General features: G+C 38.1%; 1 protein-coding gene across 1 annotated transcript; it reads left to right on the plus strand.

The window, feature by feature from the left end:
• The first annotated feature begins 851 nt into the window (after positions 1 to 851).
• Positions 852 to 4,879, plus strand: LOC134749688 (A disintegrin and metalloproteinase with thrombospondin motifs 7-like). The gene is made up of 4 exons (XM_063684707.1): positions 852 to 1,289; positions 2,709 to 2,814; positions 3,861 to 3,992; positions 4,819 to 4,879. The coding sequence occupies exons 1-4, from the start codon at positions 875 to 877 to the stop codon at positions 4,877 to 4,879; spliced, it is 714 nt and encodes a 237-aa protein (XP_063540777.1). The 5' UTR covers positions 852 to 874.
• Positions 4,880 to 17,400: the final 12,521 nt, after the last annotated feature.

Raw genomic sequence — 17,400 nt, forward strand, 5'->3', positions numbered from 1 at the left:
TCCCAGAGAAAAATTATGAGAAAAAACAAAAGACGGTCGAATGGCTTAGTTTTTTTTTTACAGCCGGCCAGTGCGCGCGGTGGCTGCACTATGCAGGTTTGCCATGTTACAACCTATAGTATCATACTAGACTCGACTTCTGTCTATTTTCCTTAATTTCATTATCCACTCTTTACAATCCAGAAGGGCTAAGATGGCCCGGATGGCCGGCTCTTTATCATTTGTCACCATGCCTGTCACGTTCTAATCTAACAAGTATGTAAGTGCGAAAGTGATGCATGACTTGACAAGTGATAAAAACGCGACCATGATACCGCTGCTGCACCTAACCAATGGTTGACTGGTAGGTTGGAACATAAGATGTACGAAATTTCGTTTTATCATAGAGTAACTTATACTAGAGCGGTACACTGTCATAGTAAATTTTGTAACCCCAGTAAATTCACTGCCATCTATCGACATACTTTAAAACTAAAAATAAATATTTATAAAAATACGATAAAATGTATTTAAATATGGATAAATGTTTTTTTTTATTTGCATTAATTATTTTTATGATTTTGACCCATGTTCTTTCACTGATATGCGTTAAAATTATAAATAACAAACGAAACCGTCAACGCCCTCTATACGAGTGTAGGCCAAAACTAGTGGCGCCCTCTGATCGAGAATCAAATTTTCGTGATTTTCAAGGCACGTTTTTACCTTAGACTGTATCCATCTATTACGGAGTTATATCTATCTTTGCTACTACTTAACTGTTTCTGTTTAGTTAGCCCAATGGTTGACTGGTAGGTTGGAACATAAGATGTACGAAATTTCGTTTAAATACCTTTTTTATTTTTAGATTACGCCAAGATCTAACACGAGAGCGATGAAATATGCCAAATCATTTAGGTACACAGAACCTAAGCAAAATAATATATCAATACCGATAATGATACATATGGACACTGCAGTGACACATCAAATGGCCAAACTAAAAGGATACAAGAAAACAAAAGAAGGACGAAGAAGATTGAATTTTGCACCCAAACTTATTTTGCGGGAAGTTGAAAAATTATTAAAAAGTTTAGATCAAAGAGTGCATTTAAAATTAGTGAATTTTAAAATAGTGACCAATCAGACTTTGGATATGGATGAAAATGTTAGTGAATATTTGAAAAACTACTGCGCGTGGCAGAAAAGTATGAAAGTCAAGAGAGGTGAAACGTACTTTTCCGTTTTGCTCACTGGACTGGAAGTGTACTATATTGGGAAGAATGGACAAAAAGTTAGAGAAAGCACAGGTATCAATTTTTCTTCTCACGCGCTACTCATCACCATCATCACAAATGGTCACCTTCTCACCCGAATGCAAGCGGTTACCGAAGTGTGTGGACGCTTACAACCTTTGACACATGAATGTTGCAGTTGTTTGAGAAAATCTTGATAGGGAGTTCATTTCACAGCTGAAGTATTCGAGGGAGGAAATTCCTCTTAAATCGCTCAGTGTGTAACCATTTAAGGGGTCCACTGATTATCAGTCCGCCGGACGATATCAGCCTGTCAGTTAGAATAAAAATTTGACAGTTCCGAACAACTGACAGGCCGATATCGTCCGGCGGACACCAGTCCACCGCGCCGCCGCGTGATTACCAAATCAGTTGGCCCCTTTAGGTTCTAGGGGCGTGACAACCCTGCCGATGCGACGCGAGTAGTGTGGTAACAAAAAGCCGACGCCATCACAAGTCTATGAGTAAGCTATGTTTAATAGACCTACCTAAACATTTGTGTATTTTTGGAAATTTTTCAAATTGCCGGTGCCATGGATTTTCGCAAGATCTACAGTTCACAGAGCCACTTAGTTATGAACTTACTCACAACACAAGAGCTCTTGCCCAGTGACGTCCAGTTTTTTGCGGGATACGGTTTTCTCCAGGATTCCGTTTTATATACGTGCTAATATAGTAACGTTCCACGAGCATTCTGTTTGCGGGATGTACGCATACTACAGAAAACTGGTTTGAAGCGTTGGATAGCAGAAGGTGTCGCAGAAAGCAAACCGGGACTGGAACCTCAGGTGGCATGAGCTCTCTCTGCCAAAAATGTGGGAGGTCGTGCCGCTCACGTATCAGCCTCCACAGTCACCAAACCCGCTGTCTAAACAGCAATGCATAAATCGTCTGCAATAGACGTAAAGGCCTGTGATGACTACAGAAAACGGGATCCTGCAGAAAACCGTACCCGCAATAAACTGGACGTTAGTGGGAAAGCGGCCTAACGTAATTTAAACTTCAACAAGTTTGGAAACCAAATCAAAGGAAAAAAGCTTTTTTCTTTAATATATGACATCTATTACAGTTTATAATTTATATATAGTAGTGTGACTACTTAAAAAAAACACAAATCAAAATATTTAATAAAATAATTCGCTATAACGTAATTCCGTAAGGAATTCGTTTAGGAGGTGCAAGCGCGCACTGCTTGCCCTTAGAGCTGGTCAAAGACGCCTAGTCTTACTAAGATGGCATATAGTCGAGAAATTGGGACGGGTACCGCCGTGGCGAGGTGGCCTAGGGGTTCATGGCGTTAGCCGCGATAGCTAAAGACGCCGGTTAGAATCCGGCCTTCACCACTGGAGGGCTTCTTCACTTTTTTCTTTAATATATGACATCTATTACAGTTTATAATTTTGTAATTTAAACTTGTTTTGTGCGGTGTTTCAGGTCGTGGTTACATGGGCAGGATGTGCAGCGTGCACCGAAGCTGCGCTGTGGTGCAGTGGCACGAGAGAGACTTGGTGTATCTGCTGGCACATGAGATTGCTCACAGGTCCTTAAATAGCATAAACATAGTATATACAAGTAGTTATAGACGCGCCACCGAGCGAACGGGGGTAAGACAAAGAATATTCATATAAAATGTATACTACGCAATTTATCCGGTTTGCATGCCCAATTTTTCTCTTTCACTCTTATAAATTTCGGTATTTCGCCATAGCCTACTAGCTATGATGCCCACATGATGCCATTACCCGACCATGAAGTAGCCTGGTCGGTGATAAAGACAAAGCATGACAATATTTTCTCTTTCCTCTTACAGGAATCGCAATAAGAGTATCTTTCTCTATCAAAGAGTGTCAGGCCCTTGGTAAATAAATAAATGAATCTTGGTAAATAAATCATGATGATGATGATGATGATGAAATAAATAATATGTAGGGGAGACTGAGGAGACTTGATCCTGGGAGTGACTGGTCACCTAAATTATAGAGCTATAATTATTTGCAAAAAAATGTTTTAAGGAAACGCTGTAATGTCCTGTACCCATACCACGAGCATTGACAGTGTCAACACTGACATAATATATGCGCTAACGTCTACGTAATTTACTTGCTATACATCTTGCTCGCACTAATATGTCAGTACGAGCGAGATGCATAGAAAGTAAGTTAGCGCATATGTCAGTGTTGACACTGTTGACACTATAAACTGAAATAAATGTCATATACGAAGGAAATAAAAAAATCCGGCCAAGTGCGCGTCGGACTCGCGCACCGAGGGTTCCGTACTATTTAGTATTTGTTGTTATAGCGGCAACAGAAATACATCATCTGTAAAAATTTCAACTGTCTAGCTATCACGGTTCATGAGATACTGCCTGGTGACAGACAGACAGACAGACGGACAGCGGAGTGTTAGTAATAGGGTCCCGTTTTTACCCTTTGGGTACGGAACCTTAAAAAATGCAACCTGCAAATTAGTTAAAGTTGATTAAAATCGTCTTGAACAGTTCATATAATTATGATGAAAGACTTTTTTCACACAATCGGCGATAAAAGCTTGTATTTATTTTACAAGAAAGTTTTTGTTTTCCAGTTTGGGTGTATACCACGACGGCACAAATAACAGCTGCCGCGCTGGCTTCATCATGGCTAACCAGTACAGTCGAGAAAATGTACCGCAGCATTGGTCTACATGCAGCAAAACTCATCTTGAAGAGTTTTTAAGGTAGGCATAAAGGATGACACGCTAGACCGGGCCGGGCCCGGGCCGAGGCATCCGACATGTGATTTTCTATGGCGGCTGATCGGCGATTACGTGATGCTTTCCATAGAAAACGAAGCTTCGGCCCGGCCCCGGCCCGGTCTAGCGAGAGTCATCCTTTAAACTTAAGGGGCCCACTGACTATCAGTCCGCCGGACGATATCGGCCTGTCAGTTGTTCGGAACTGTCAAATTTTTGTTCTAACTGACAGGCTGATGTCGTCCGGCGGACTGATAGTCAGTGGGCCCCTTTAAACGCTTGTCTAATCTGTGCGTGGATCATATTACATATATGTGCATAGCTTATGAAGTATAGGTTATAATTTGTTTTTAGGGTTCCGTACCCGAAGGGTAAAAACGGGACCTAAGAAACGGAAACGGGTTACTAAGACTCCACTGTCCGTCTGTCTGTCTGTCTGAACAACTAAATAGTTGAAATTTTCACAGATGATGTATTTCTGTTGCCGCTATAACAACAAATACTAAAAAGTACGGAACCCTAGGTGGGCGAGTCAGACTCGCACTTGTCCGGTTTTTTTGTGCAAGACTTAAGCGGGCGATATCACTGTCAATTTCCTTGGTAAAATAAGTACAGCAGGCGTATTATGGATGGCTTTATCCACATGATAAAATAATCTCTCTCCCTCAATGTAAGGTCATACACTTGTCTAATCACAATATGATTTTGTTATGTCTTGTCAGACATAACAAAATCATATTGACGCATATTCAGCAACGGCATATTTTATATCTCACTATTTACGAGTAACGATATTCTGTATTTCTTACAGGAATAAGGAGAAATCATGGTGTGTAAACACGAAATTGAAGAACAGAAGGAAGAGGAACTAAGATCCAATAGATGCTAAAGAAAGAACTAATGTCCGATGACGATAAAAAAATTAATTAAGTGAAACACACCCAACGCTTCGCGCCTACATTTTATAAATTTGCCGCCTTTTTCTACTGACAAGGTCGTTGTGACAGAGTATACTTACCTTTTTTATTAGGCAGTTTAACTAAAACCTTGTTTCATTTTTTTTTATATCACAAAGTACACAACAATTTTCTTACAGTTATAAAATTTATGGATAACCTCTCGTCTCTATTATGCTTTGGGTACGGAACCCTAACAAGCGCCTGCAAAATAATAATACCTATAAGGTAAAGCTACTCATTACGATATACTCTTTCAGGCGTTGTTCTCGGTTTTGTGGCATTTGGTGTTCCTTAGGTTGGCAAAATAGTTATTTGTTATACATGGAAACAAGGTTATTATTTATAAAAGTTTTCACCTTACTATCGCGAGGAAATAGTTATTTGTTATACAAGGGTGCAAAGGCGTATTTTACCCGCGAGTGTGGAACTGAAACACGAGCATGCGAAAATGCGAAAGGATCCTATAGTTGAAGTTCTAAAATAGAATCCTAAGCGTAGCGAGTGGTTTCAACACACGAGAAGTAAAATACATTTGCACCCGTGAGAAACACAAAACTTTTCCCCTCACTATAGCGAGGAAAATGCAACATCCACAGGCGTTAGATCATCTTCATCACTGGAATCACTAATTTTTTTTACGATAATACGATATTATAACAGAAAACTCTGGATGTTGTGTATTTTTACGTGTCGGAGTCGGCGAGAAATTTTTTGTTGACAATGTTGACATTTCTGACAATGCGTTTTGAAATTGCATCGACTCAACTTGTGCGTTTAGAATTATATTTAACATCATTATAAAAAATCTAACGTTTCTTGTGGAATTTTAAGGTTTAGGACTTAAAATTATTAAATAAAGCTAAATTTGGTATTTTTTATTAGATTCTCAAACCATTTATTTAATGATAATTAATATCAAACGAACCATTATTATGAGCGTTATACGTTTTGTTATCTGTAAAGCTACTTAAACACGCTCCATCCAAGGTCAAATTACTTTCCCCACTAGTGGATAAAATGCGTTTTTCCCCGCTTGTTTTAAAGGATAATAGACGGCTTTCCGAGCTAGTGAGGGGAAAAACGTATATTTCGACACTCGCAAGGGAATCAAAATTTATAGGGTACTTCCCATTGACCTAGAACTGTGAAATTTGGCAAGTAATATCGTCTTACACTACAAGAACAGAAAAAAATCTGAAACTATTTTGTAAAAAATAAAAAAATAAATTAATTTGTACTGGGACGAGTCCGACTCGCACTTGGCCGGTTTTTTTTATCGAGCGAAAGTCAAAAAAGTTTCTAAAATTGCGATATTATCGGAATTTATATCGGATTAAAATTTCGGAACTAACCGTACCTATTATTTTAGTATGGGGTTTGCAATTTTAGTTAAGAGCCAACAGGAGTGGTCATTTCTCCATACAAACGTACTCGACTGTTTCCTCCCTGGTTTTTGAAGCTAGAGGAATGATTTTTTCAACACAGATTAATATTGTCAATATCTGTGTCGGTGTGTTTTGCTTTTTTTGATATTTTTGTTTTTTAAGGCGCTAGAGCCCTTCAAACATGGCCAAAAATGGCCTCACTGACTATGCCGCAATGAGAGGCGTGGTATTCAAAACTGGTATCAATTAGCCAAAAAATCAAAACAGTCCGACACAGACAATTTCATAATCATTTAGATTTCCAAATTTGGTTACGATTGCTTAAGTTTTGGAGGAGGAAACAGTCGAGTACGAAACCTCGATTTTTGAGATTTTTACGCAGGATTTTTCGCCTAAGCTGCAGTTGTCCTTATCGCACTAATTTTAGGGGCGGGGTCAAGTTTCTAAATACGTACACGGACAGAAAAGTGATGGGCAATAGTCGACATTGAAAGTCGATAATCTAGTGATGTGATAAGTTATCGATAAACCATAACAAAGTCGCGATTTGCCTCTTAGTAGGCGAAGTAAGTAAAGTGAGTATGCACTTTGGCCTCAGGGGATATCGTTTAACACTATTTATTATTCCTTGGTTCATACAAAGCTGAGCTGACGCACTAGCTACGAGATTAAGTCCTGGCTACCCCCCAAAAAGGGAGGGGAAAAGTCGGCTTCTGCGGTCCAGTTTGCCTCTATTTCTACCTATCTCTTGATATGAGATCAAATTTGGTATAAATTTTGTGTAAATTAGGGACGAATAATTTATTTTAGAAATAATAGTTTCACATTTTCATACACAAATCTGAATATACGAACGAAAAATTAAAACTATATATAATTTTTGGTCACAGATTTGCTCTTTAGAAGCTAATTGTGGTGATTTGCACTAAAAATTAATTACACAATTTAGTTTATTCATTCTTTATTTAGAAAAGTATCAGTTCTAAGTACGTATTATTATATTGCTTTATATTTTACAATTTTCACTATTATTCAAAAATTTCTTTTAAACAAAGTATTAATTTTATTAAAACTATTGTGACGTGATCTCATGAAAGGGGCTCCACGAGGCGAAATACTGTTTACGCCAATTATTTTCTTTTTTTTTTTAATTTACAACAAAGACGAAAGTTCGAGAAAAATGTGGTTACTTAATAATTGCCTAACTTGTTGAAAAAATTACTTTACATAATATCAATTTATAACCGTAGTATATTCCATGATATGTTTTAAATACACCATATTATTTCCTAATTTTTAAAAGAATATTTAATACCTTTAAAATAATATCTGTCTGTCTGTCTGTCAATCTGCCTGTCCGTCTGTCACCAGGCTGTATCTCGTGAACCGTGATAGCTAAAAAGTTGCAATATTCACGGATGATGTATTTCTGTTGCCGCTATAACAACAAATACTAAAAACAGAATAAAATATTTTTTTAAGTGGGGCTCCCAAACAACAAACGGGATTTTTTGCCGTTTTTTGCGTAATGGTACGGAACCGACTCGCACTTGGCCGTTTTTTGTTAATAGCTTTGAACTTTTTTTATGTGGGAATAAACGCTTCGAATACATTTTTCTAGACATCATTCTGAATCTAATGAGGTATCATACGTATTTTTAGGAGTTAGTATCTCTATTAGTGGCAGCCGTACAAGCCCAATTTCAAAGAAAAACCGCAAATCGATGTACAGGTTAGCAGTTTGGCACACGCATACTAACAGGTCAAAACAAAATTTTTGACCCGCAGTTTCTAAAAAAAAATCCCTTAGGAGGGGTATGCTGAAACATTTTTTTTGTATGAAAAAAAAACATATTTTTTTTTTCAAAAACCTATCGTGTGTGGTATCATACGAAAGGGCTTTTAATTATACCACATCATTACATTTTAGCCATTTTTTTTGTAAATTAAAACAAATAGAATTTTCAGAACACACCAAATTTGGGGTCAAGTTAAAGGGTTAAGTAGAACTGTGTCACTTTGTATTGAAAAAAAAAACTAAATAAATTTTTTATTGCTTTTTTGGGGTTACATATGAGGATATCACGTATCATTTGTACAAAAAAAATCAGCCATATCGTAACTGGAGGAGCCCAAACTCGGTATGTTTTGAAAATTCTTTTTCTTTCAATTTAAGAAAAAACCGGCCAAGTGCGAATCGGAATCGGGCGCCGAGGGTTCCGTACATTACACAATTTAAACAATGTATTTTTATGTGAAACGTGAGTGAAAGGTAAATTGCGGTTTACGATTTATAACGTATTAAAAAAAAACTACTAACTAGATCTCGTTCAAACCAGTTCTCGGTAAAAGTTGGCAAGGTAATGTACATCATATATTTTTTCAGTTTTATCATTCTCTTATTTTAGAAGTTACACATTTTACCACTTTGGAAGTGTCTCTCGGTCTCGCGCAAACTATTCAGTTTAGAAAAAAAATATATCAGAAACCTCAATATCATTTTTGAAGACCTATCCATAGATACCACACACGTATGGGTTTGATGAAAAAAAAAATTTTTGGGTTTCAGTTCTAAGTATGGGGAACCCCTAAAATTTTTTTTTTCCTATTTTTGAGTGAAAATCTTAATGCGGTTCACAGAATACATCTACTTACCAAGTTTCAACAGTTCTTATAGTTTCGGAAAGAAGTGGCTGTGACATACGGACGGACGACAGACAGACAGACATGACGAATCCATAAGGGTTCCGTTTTTTGCCATTTGGCTACGGAACCCTAAAAATGGCTAAAATGCAATGATGTGGTATATTTTCAGAATCGCTTCAAAAAGCCCTTTCGTATGATAGATGAGAAGTATACGATAGGTTTAAAAAAAAAAGTTTTTTTTTATACAAAAAAAGGTTTCAGCACTCCCCTCCTAAGGGATTTTTTTTTAGGAACTGCGGGTCAAAATTTTTGTTTTGACTAGTATATACGTGTACCAAACGGCTAACCTGTACATCGATTTGCGGTTTTTTTATGCGAACAGCTTACACTATTTTTTTCACCACCTTGAACCTTTTGTAGACTAGACTATTGTCCCAAAATATTGGGCGACGACCTGGCCTAGCCTAGTAGCCTGGTCTGGCCTAGGAGGTAGTGACCCTGCCTGTGAAGCCGATGGTCCTGGGTTCGATGATATGATATGATGAGCACAGATATTTGTTCCTGAGTCATGGGTGTTTTCTATTTGTATTTAAGTATTTATATATTATGTATATCGTTGTCTGAGTACCCATAACACAAGCCTCCTTGGGCTTACCGTGGGACTTAGTCAATCTGTGTAAGAATGTCCTATAATATTGATTTAATATTTATTATTATTTATTTATTTATTGGGTTTCATATTTATTCCGATAAGAATTAGGAGCTCTTCAATTTATACCTATTTTTATCAAAATCTGACACATAAATAAAAAAACGGACCATCAATAAAACTGTATAATTACATCAAAGTAAGAAATATCATATGTCACATGTTTCTTTATTATGATAATTTTATCTAACCTGAGGCTTTCTTTTTTTCTATTCAACGGAGCCGGAGAGCGGCAAATTTGTTTTTCAAGACGCTTGCTCGAAAAGATCTTATTTCATGCAGGTGTACTGAAGGGAAAAGGCCTATATTGTTCCCGCGGGAGTTATAGCTTTCTTTTTTAATTAGGTATGTCACTAATTCATACGAACCAAGTAAGTTATAAGTAAAATACTTTGTTTAAAATCAAGGTATAAGGGAGTTTTACTTTTAAAATACTCACGACTATAATTTAATATTTTTGTTTATCATATTTAAAAATATTTAATTGGATTAATTTAACAGCCGTTATCTTGTATGTTTTTATACAACAATGTTTTCTTGTATGTCCATGTTATGTTATTTTTTTTACTATTCTGTAACTCGAAATGTTAATTAGATTGCAGGTTGTAGAAGGATATTGAATTTAGTTACTAAAAACGCGAGCGGCGTGAGGCCGGCGAGGAGCGCAAATAACGTGCGCGTCGGTGTGCGTGCACCACACACACTGGGATAGTCCCTCGGTACGCGGTACCGCCCCCGTCAGCGCGACGACGATATTCTCTTTCAAATCTCAAAATTGAGTTTGGTCTCGGCTCCTGTTGGCTCTTAATTTACTGAAATTTCTGACAATCTTCCCAAACTTTTAGAGACTCCGCAAAACACACATCTGTATGGTATGACAGACTGTAAGTACCTATACAAATTCAATAGTTTCCATGATAATAATAAAAACACTTTCACACGACACGGTATGCGCACCGGAATATACAAATCGCGTAACAAATTCAGAGCACCAATGCCAGCAATCACCATATCAGTATTCGTGGTAACGCACCAAACTTTACCCACTTGACGGGGAAAGTATTTTCTAAGTTTGAAAGTGATCTCGAAAGATGTATTGTAACGCATGGTAATCTTATATACCTATGTTATATATGTATAACAATCTTATATCTACCATAGAGTAACTTATACTAGAGCTGTACTGTCATAGTAAATTTTGTAACCCCAGTAAATTCACTGCCATCTGTCGACACACTTTAAAACTAAAAATGAAGATTTATAAAAATACGATAGAATGTATTTAAATATAGATAAATGATTTTTTTTATTTGCATTAATTATTTTTATGATTTTGACCCATGTTCTTTCACTAATATGCGTTAAAATTGTTAAATAACAAACGAAACCGTCAACGCCATCTATACGACTGTAGGCCAATACTAGTAGCGCCCTCTGAGCGAGAATCAAATTTTCTTGATTTTCGAGGCACGTTTTTTCCTTAGACTGTATCCATCTATTACGGAGTTATATCTATCTTTGTATCTACGATTCAGTCTGCGTAGAATGATGATTTTGGTTTTTTGACGTGATAACGTCTTATAAATCGTTGAACACCGGTAGTATGGACGGTATAGAAAGGACGACAATCTCTTATGGCAGAACTATTGCAAAAGTGACCAGCTTTCAGCTGTAAATATTAGTTCCTAATCTCTCCGGTGGCGCTAGTTAGGCTCTGGGACATGAGTATAACATGAACCATATAAGGCAACAAATAACCCGACCAAATTACGTAGGTTGTTTTTGGTAGTATTTCGATGTATGGTGGCGCCGCCTAATTACTGTTTTTTGATGGACACTTTTCATACATAGAGATTGGGCTCCTTTATATAGTCTCCATGACCAGTAGCATGCACGAAAAAGTGTCACGTTGTAGACAGATCTCCATGGTAATGTTACGGCCAATTTGTGGACAGAATAATTCAATTCAATTCATAAATAAAAGTACTTATGCAATTTTTCATCAATGTTGTCTTATGACGTTATATCACGCAAAATTATCGTCGGTAAACCGACTTTACAGACAACCATATTTTTTTTTCTTCTTCACTATTTCTTCTATTCTTTTTAGGGTTCCGTACCCAAAGGGTAAAAACGGGACCCTATTACTAAGACTCCGCTGTCCGTCTGTCCGTCCGCCTGTCTGTCTGTCACCAGGCTGTATCTCATGAACCGTGATAGGTAGACAGTTGAAATTTTCACAGATTTGTATTTCTGTTGCCGCAATAACAACAAATACTAAAAACAGAATAATATAAATATTTAAATGGGGCTCCCATACAACAAACGTGATTTTTTTGCTGTTTTTTCCGTAATGGTACGGAACCCTTCGTGCGCGAGTCCGACTCGCACTTGGCCGGTTTTTTCTTCTCTTGTGTGATTCATTTTTTTTTCATGGATAAAATGTAATATTTTAATATGTATCTTTATATTTTATCTGTCGTGGCATCACCGAATGGGCCCTACGGAAGACCAGCGCTGGCTTTATATATGTACCTACTGAGTTAGGTCCATTTCGTGATGCACACTTTGATCTATACTTTTCTTGCTATTGTTGTCTGTACATATTCGTACATGTTTTGTGATCGCCACGAATAACGTATTTTATCTTTTTTTTAATTTTAGTGAAACTTAGGTTTTTTTTGCGGGCATTTAGATTTTTTACACTTTTATTCATAACTAGGTACTTACACGTCATTTCACTGATTTAAACTTTCACGATTTTTACTCATTCTTCACCGAGACCACGGGGACAACGCCGTCCTCGAAACGTCGGAGGTAGATTTAAAACTATTTTACGCGATTAAGTCCCGTGGAGATAATTACACAACATTTGTTTCAGTATATGTATGTATAAAACCGGCCAAGTGCGAGTCGGACTCGCGCACCGAGGATTCCGTACTTTTTAGTATTTGTTGTTATAGCGGCAACAGAAATACATCATCTGTGAAAATTTCAACTGCCTAGCTAACACGGTTCATGAGATACAGCCTGGTGACAGACAGACGGACAGACGGACAGCGGAGTCTTAGTAATAGGATCCCGTTTTTACCCTTTGGGTACGGAACCCTAAAAATGCTGACCGCTGTCACTTTCATCTCATAACTACTGACCCAGCAGCACAGTTGCCCACAATTTAATGAATACAATTACTTTTAATTATTACAAGCAATAACAAAAGAATAACGGTGTACACGGTCCGATGAGTTGGACAGTGTGTTAATGGTTTTATCAAATAATTAGGCAGATAGAACATTTTTAGGGTTCCGTACCCGAAGGGTAAAAACCACCACCACGTCCGACGTATTGCCTCCCTGTCACACTTACGTACGAATTTACAAGTGCGACAGAGAGGCAACACGTCGAACGTGGTTACCCTAGGCCCTCTTACCACATAAAAACCACGTTTGATCACAATTGATTCTTCGCATTTGTTCTTTTTGTTCGTATATGTTCCAAATACATGTAATTGACTTTTTCTTTTCTTTTGCAACAATACCCGACACTCCCGACAGGCCATATGTATGGAGTAGTGTTGGACTGCTGATTGAGACTCGAGTCTTTTGAGTGCTAAGACTCGACTCAGTTTTTCAGACTAATATTTGAGTCTAAACTTATGTAGATACTTGAGTTATTTTCAGAGAACTCTCACAAAAATTGTAAATTGTAATGTTTTGATAGTTATTTGTTTTCTGATATTTTTAACTGTAGCTATGAAGATATGATAGTTAAATTAACTTGTAACATTTCCGCTGAATTGTAAAACATGCTGTGTACAGTGTGTACACTTGTTTTGGATTTCGTTTTAGTTCTTAAGCCATAATGTGAATTGTATGTTTCTCATGATATTGTACGATATCTGTTTAGTGTACCTAATAAAGAAAAATAAAAACATAATATATTTGACCCTTTCTTTTCTTTTGCAACAATACCTGTCACGCTATCTGTATGTATGTATGTGTGTGTATGTATAGTGTTGGTACGGAATCGAGTCTTATAAGGCTAAATTTAAAGATCTTGACTCCTTTTTCAGAGACTCTGCCCTAAAACAGGGCCGTAGCTAGAGGATATGGCGCCCGGGGCAGTCACCAAATTTGCGCCCCCTGACGACTGACAAAAGTTTCCCTGCTGCTGCCTTTTGCCCATTTTGGCGCCCCCCTTGGATGGCGCCCGGGGCACTTGCCCCCCCCCCCCCCTAGTTACGCCACTGCCTAAAAAACTTCCGAGTCTTTTAAATCCCGAGTCGTGGTCAAAAGCAATATGAATTTCATAAACTTAAAAACTACTTTAACGACAGAATGGCGCGCGGCGTGACTCCGTTGAATCGCATGATTTGCATGCTCTTGTGTCGGATTCCGCAGTTTGCCCCCGGAACCTCCGTAAAACAGACATGCTTCGGCCAGAAGTAAGACAATGCATAATTTTTTTTGTAAATAAATAAGAGTTCTCTGAAAAGGACTCGAGTCTCTACAAAAAACTCGGGTCTCTAACAAGTTGAAAATAGCTCGAGTTTGATTTAGTTTGTAAGTCTAAAGAGACTTGACTGACAGACTGACTAGTTAACGTAAATCCCTAGTAGCTAAGGTTAAATATTAGCACCTATATTTATTTTTAGAAAATACCTTTTCAATCTTGTTTTTTATTATTAATTCATTAACTGGTCGCCCAAGACACAGTTTTGGGGACCCCTGTCCATACTGTTTTCTATAAAAGTACCGCTGTATGCATGCAACCTCATGTATTTTCAATACTATAAAACCCATTTTTGTGTGTGCAAAATAAATATTTTTTCATTTTATTTTTTCAAAAACAGTCGAGTCTTAAAGCAGAGGACTCAAAGGACTCGTCTATCAGTGGACTCAAAAGACCAACACTAGTATGAAGTATAGTAGAGAAAGGCACAATGGAGACGTAATAGTGCGCCAAGTGACATATCGAACCAGATCTGAACTGTACGGAGAACAAGAAACGCTGTACCTAATAGAGACTTCATTGCTTTAAAAAAATATATACACTGAAAGAAATATTGCAAAATAGTAACAAAGTATTTTGTTACTACTTACACTATGTAACAACATAGTGGGTTTTAGGATATAAAATTTATTTCTTTATTACATATGTTGAGACGTGGGCGCTAACGATGGGCCTCATAAGAAGGCTCAAGGTCACGCAAAGGGCAATGGAGAGAGCGATGCTCGGGGTTTCTCTGCGTGATAGAGTCAGAAATGATGATATCCGCACTAGAACTAGGGTCACCGACATAGCTCGCAGAATTGCAAACCTTAATGTGCGGGGCACATTGCTCGCAGAACTGATGGCCGGTGGGGCAGGAAGGTTCTGGATTGGCGTCCGCGTACCGGAAGAGAAACTGCTGGTAGGCCTCCAACGAGATGGAGCGACGACCTGGTGAAGGTCGCGGGAATTCGGTGGATGCGAGCGGCACAGGATCGGTCGGAGTGGCGAGCCCTGGGGGAGGCCTATGTCCAGCAGTGGACGTGTATCGGCTGACATGATGATGATAATGATTACATATGTTCAATTAATTTTTGAATTATTAATTAAAATAAACACACATACAGGCGTATTCTAATTTTAAGTAACGTCAAAAATTAGATCTGGATGTGACGTACGTGTGTGAACATGACGTTTCATCAACGACGTCACTGTTGACACTGACAGATCCGATCCATATAGTATCCAGATCTTTTTTAGGGTTCCGTACCCAAAGGGTAAAAACGGGACCCTATTACTAAGACTCCGCTGTCCGTCTGTCTGTCTGTCAGCAGGCTGTATCTCATGAACCGTGATAGCTAGACAGTTGAAATTTTCAGAGATGATGTATTTCTGTTGCCGCTATAACAACAAAAACTAAAAATTACGGAACCCTCGGTGGGCGAGTCCGACTCGCACTTGGCCGATTTTTTTACATTTATTAAAATTACAATCCGCGCGTTTAAGGCCAACTTGCACCATCCCACTAACAAGGGGTTAAGCGGTTAAACCGTTAACCTAGTGTCAAATTGTACTGGTAACCATGTTAACTCCAGGTTTAACCAGTTAACCCCGGGTTAATGCCTAGTGGAATGGTGCAAGCGGGCCTAAGAGTTCGCGGCTACTCCGCGCATTCGCTGTTCTAATCCGAGAGAGCTGAATCGAAGCGGAACTCGCATTTTCACTGCGCTCATTAGCATCGCCATTAAACGAGGAACCGACACGCTGAAACTTCATTTAAGCTTAAAATGAAATGAAATGAAATGAAATATATTAGAAATAAATTAAAAGTGGAAAAATTCACTGTCTCGGGCGAGGTTCGAACTCGCCGCACAGATTCACTAGTCCATCGCTCTGCAAACTGACTCAACTGAGCTACCGAGACTTCACCCGAGGACAGCGAATATTTACACCACACACACACACACATCTTCATTTTCATGTATTATTTAAATTTTATTGTTTTTTGTTGTTTATATAGATAGATAGATAAACTGTTTAGATAGATAGATATAGATAATATGTTTGTAATGTAACTTCCTATGGTAGATATCATTGGGTAAAATGTTCATGTAAAACCGACTCGGTGCGTCCCAATATACAAGCTCAGCCTAGTTTGGGACACACAGGACAACATTTGTGCAACTTATACCATGTTTCTGTTAAAATAATAAATTATTCTTATTCTTATATGCGCCTTGGGGAGGCACCCTAGCAGCATCTAGTCATCTACCGTAAGTGTTAGGTACACTTCTTTAACGGCTACCGGAGTTCCTGTTATTTTTATTAAATAATCTCCTCAACAGTCTAAACCCTACGGAATGTTATTCTTAGCATAGATATCATGATCCGACATGCTTTTTTAGGGTTCCCTACCTAAAGGGTAAAAACGGGATTACTAAGACTCCGCTGTCCGTCTGTCCGTCTGTCCGTCCGTCTGTCCGTCAGTCCGTCTGTCCGTCTATCCGTCTGTCCGTCTGTCTGTCTGTCACCACTTCACCAGGCTGTATCTCAAGAATTGTGATAGACTAGACAGTTGAAATTTTCACAGATGATGTATTTCTGTTGCCGCTATAACAACAAATACTAAAAAGTACGGAACCCTCGGTAGGTGAGCCCGACTCGCACTTGTCCGGTTTTTTATAATTTTGATATTTTCAATATTATATTTGATATTTTGGTCAATGTCGCAACGGGACCCTATTACTAAGACTCCGCTGTCCGTCTGTCCGTCTATCCGTCTGTCTGTCTGTCCGTCTGTCTGTCACCAGGCTGTATCTCATGAAGCGTGATAGCTAGAAATACATCATCTGTGAAATTTTCAACTGTCTTAACTATCACGCTTTATGAGATACAGCCTGGTGACAGACGGACAGAGACAGACAGACAGCGGAGTCTTACTCATATCCGTTTTAACCCTTTGGGTACGAAACCCTAAAAAAGATTAAGTCGAAAAGAAAATCAAGTTTTCAATTTGGTCTAAAATGTCGCAAACCTTGATTTTATACAATTAATTACCGATGCTCAGTGTTAATGGAGAAATCCAAACTTGATCGTCATTTATTTAAATACTTTACCATATTTGTAACTTAATAATGATGATGATGATGGAGCGTAGTATATTAGGTGTTCGTAGAACTGATCGAATCAGAAACACGGAACTA

Source organism: Cydia strobilella, chromosome 18 (genome assembly GCF_947568885.1).
Source record: "Cydia strobilella chromosome 18, ilCydStro3.1, whole genome shotgun sequence".
Classification (NCBI taxonomy): domain Eukaryota; kingdom Metazoa; phylum Arthropoda; class Insecta; order Lepidoptera; family Tortricidae; genus Cydia; species Cydia strobilella.